The following is a 2,183-nucleotide window of genomic DNA, read 5'->3' on the forward strand; positions in this document are numbered from 1 at the left end:
GCACAGGGTGGCAATAGAACACGCCTCCTCCTCCGCCGTCCTCCTCCTGCCTCCTTCCCTCCTCCCTCCACTCTGCTCCCTGCCTCTCCGACGTTCCCGCGGTACGCGTCACCGCCTAGCTCCTCAGCATGGCGGCGGCCTGCATTAACTCTGGCTTCATCTTCTTGCAGTGGCCGACCTAGGTGATGCATAGAAACGCTCCTGCCCTCGCTCCTCTCCCTCCCTCCTCTCCGGCTCCGCCGGTACGCTGCACCCCTAGCTCCTTCAGCGTGCCGCGCGGCGCTGCGTTAACTCTGGCTTATCTTCTTGCAGTGGGCCGCACCAGAGCGGCATAGAACACCTCCTTCCGCCGCCTCCGTCCCTGCCTCCTCCTCCCCTGCCTCGCCCTCGGCCTCCCTGCGCCTCCCCGTACGGCTCGCACCCCTACTTCCTTCAGCGTGGCAGCGGCCCCTGGCGTTAAGCTCTGGCTTCATCTTCTGCAGTGGCCGCACCAAGGCGGCATAGAAACATGCATCGAGCGTGGACGTGGGGGTGGGTGGCCGCGACGAACTCGGTCGAAGTTCTGTCGCTTCGTCGAAGGTGGACGTCTGACGTCCGAATCTCCCTCGCCCGACAGCAGCCTCGCTGCGGCACTGGGCCTGGCGGCGAGCTTCGGGCTGAAAAGGGAGCGAGGGAGAAGTGCGTTCTCGAAGATGCGAGACGAACAGAAGGAGGAGGAGGTGTTCTATGCGCCCTGGTGCGGCCACTGCAAGAAGATGAAGCCAGAGTTAACGCAGGCCGCTGCCACGCTGAAGGAGCTAGGGGTGAGCGTACGGGGAGGGGAGGTAAGGATGGCTGTCGCAGGGCGAGTGTGTGTGCGGGCAAGGGGGGGGGAGGTAAGGAGGAGGGCAGTCGCGGGTTAAGCGTGTATGTGTGGGCACGGGGAGGACAGGAAGGCAGGGAGAAAAGGGGGAGGGGAGGAGGAGGTTACCTTAGTTCCGTAATTCCCCTCACGATGGCGCTACGTGATCTGCGACAGGTGGAGGGCACGCTTGCTGCGGTGGATACGACGAAGGAGAATGCTCTCGGCCAGCGATTCGATATCAAGGGCTTCCCGACGACAAAGTATTTTGCGGACGGCGAGGCGAAGTACACGGTGAACGACCGCACGGCCGACGCCATCGTTGAGTTCATGAAGGAGTGAGTCGCTTCTCTGTGTGTGTGTTTTGTTTGTTTGCTGTATTTTTGTTTCGATTGTTAACTCGTTTCTTAGTTCGCTCATTTATTCGTTTTGTATGTTTGTTCGTTTGTTTGTCATTCCTTTTTTGTTTGTCTGTTTTGTTTGTTTTTCCAAATTTTTCTCATTCTCAGTTGCGCAGTGATGTACCCATCAACCATTGTGTTCTGAACCTGTTAGAACCAATAAAAAAATGTAAAAAAATGTAACGGTGTTTGAAAAATCTCTGAAAGCAACTCGCTATGCGCTTTCCCGATAATTTTTCGTTTCGGCGGCAACGTAGCCTGTAATAAAAAAACCTGTGTTCAGGGTGCAAATATTAATGTCCCGAGTCAAATACTCTCTGATTTACTGTCGGAATTCCTGATTTTACATAAGCAGGAGCATGCGTGTGACTCCCTGAAAATTCTGCTATACTAACTAGTTCGTTCCAGAGCACGGCCTCATGGAATTACCGTATTTTTTCAGCAAATGCCCAAACAAAATTTGGCAGACATGCAACTGCACGAATCTTCAAAATAAGCACATGCGTTAGTTTGTTTGCATCTTTAGTTTTAACTTCAGACTGCGGACTCCCTCATTTTGCTGCAGACTCCCTCTTTTTGAGGGCAGGGAGTCCGTCCCTTGTTCAAAAGTTAATTTCCACCCCTGTTTGTGTCGCCCCCCTAGCCCGAAGGAGCCCCCGCCGCCGCCGCCGCCCGAGCCGGCGTGGAGCGAGGTGCTGAGCGACGTCGTTCACCTCACTGACGACGATTTCCGAACGACGCTGAAGAGGAAGAAGCACGCCCTCGTCATGTTCTACGCTCCCTGTAGGTGTCGCCACTGTAGGCACGGGGAGGAGGAGGGGAGCTGGGTTCGTGCGCGAAGATAGTGAGAGAATGTAGGGTGTGTGTGCGGAGCAGGAGGGGGGAGGAGGAGGGGAGCTGGGTTCGTGCGCGAAGATAGTGAGAGAATGTAGGGTGTGTGT

The 2,183-nt window shown here is 55.8% G+C and overlaps 1 protein-coding gene across 1 annotated transcript in view; it reads left to right on the plus strand.

Annotated features, from left to right (window-relative positions):
• LOC106812479 (protein disulfide-isomerase A5-like) overlaps positions 1-2,183 on the plus strand; it is a gene marked incomplete in the record, with an annotated part of 13,802 nt that overhangs the window by 5,892 nt on the left and 5,727 nt on the right. The window contains 3 exon segments of the mRNA XM_014816363.1: positions 483-803; positions 1,019-1,179; positions 1,886-2,025. Of these exon segments, the coding sequence (XP_014671849.1) occupies positions 483-803; positions 1,019-1,179; positions 1,886-2,025 (622 nt within the window).

The sequence above is a fragment of the Priapulus caudatus genome, unplaced genomic scaffold (assembly GCF_000485595.1).
Source record: "Priapulus caudatus unplaced genomic scaffold, Priapulus_caudatus-5.0.1 Scaffold653, whole genome shotgun sequence".
In the NCBI taxonomy this organism is placed as follows: domain Eukaryota; kingdom Metazoa; phylum Priapulida; class Priapulimorpha; order Priapulimorphida; family Priapulidae; genus Priapulus; species Priapulus caudatus.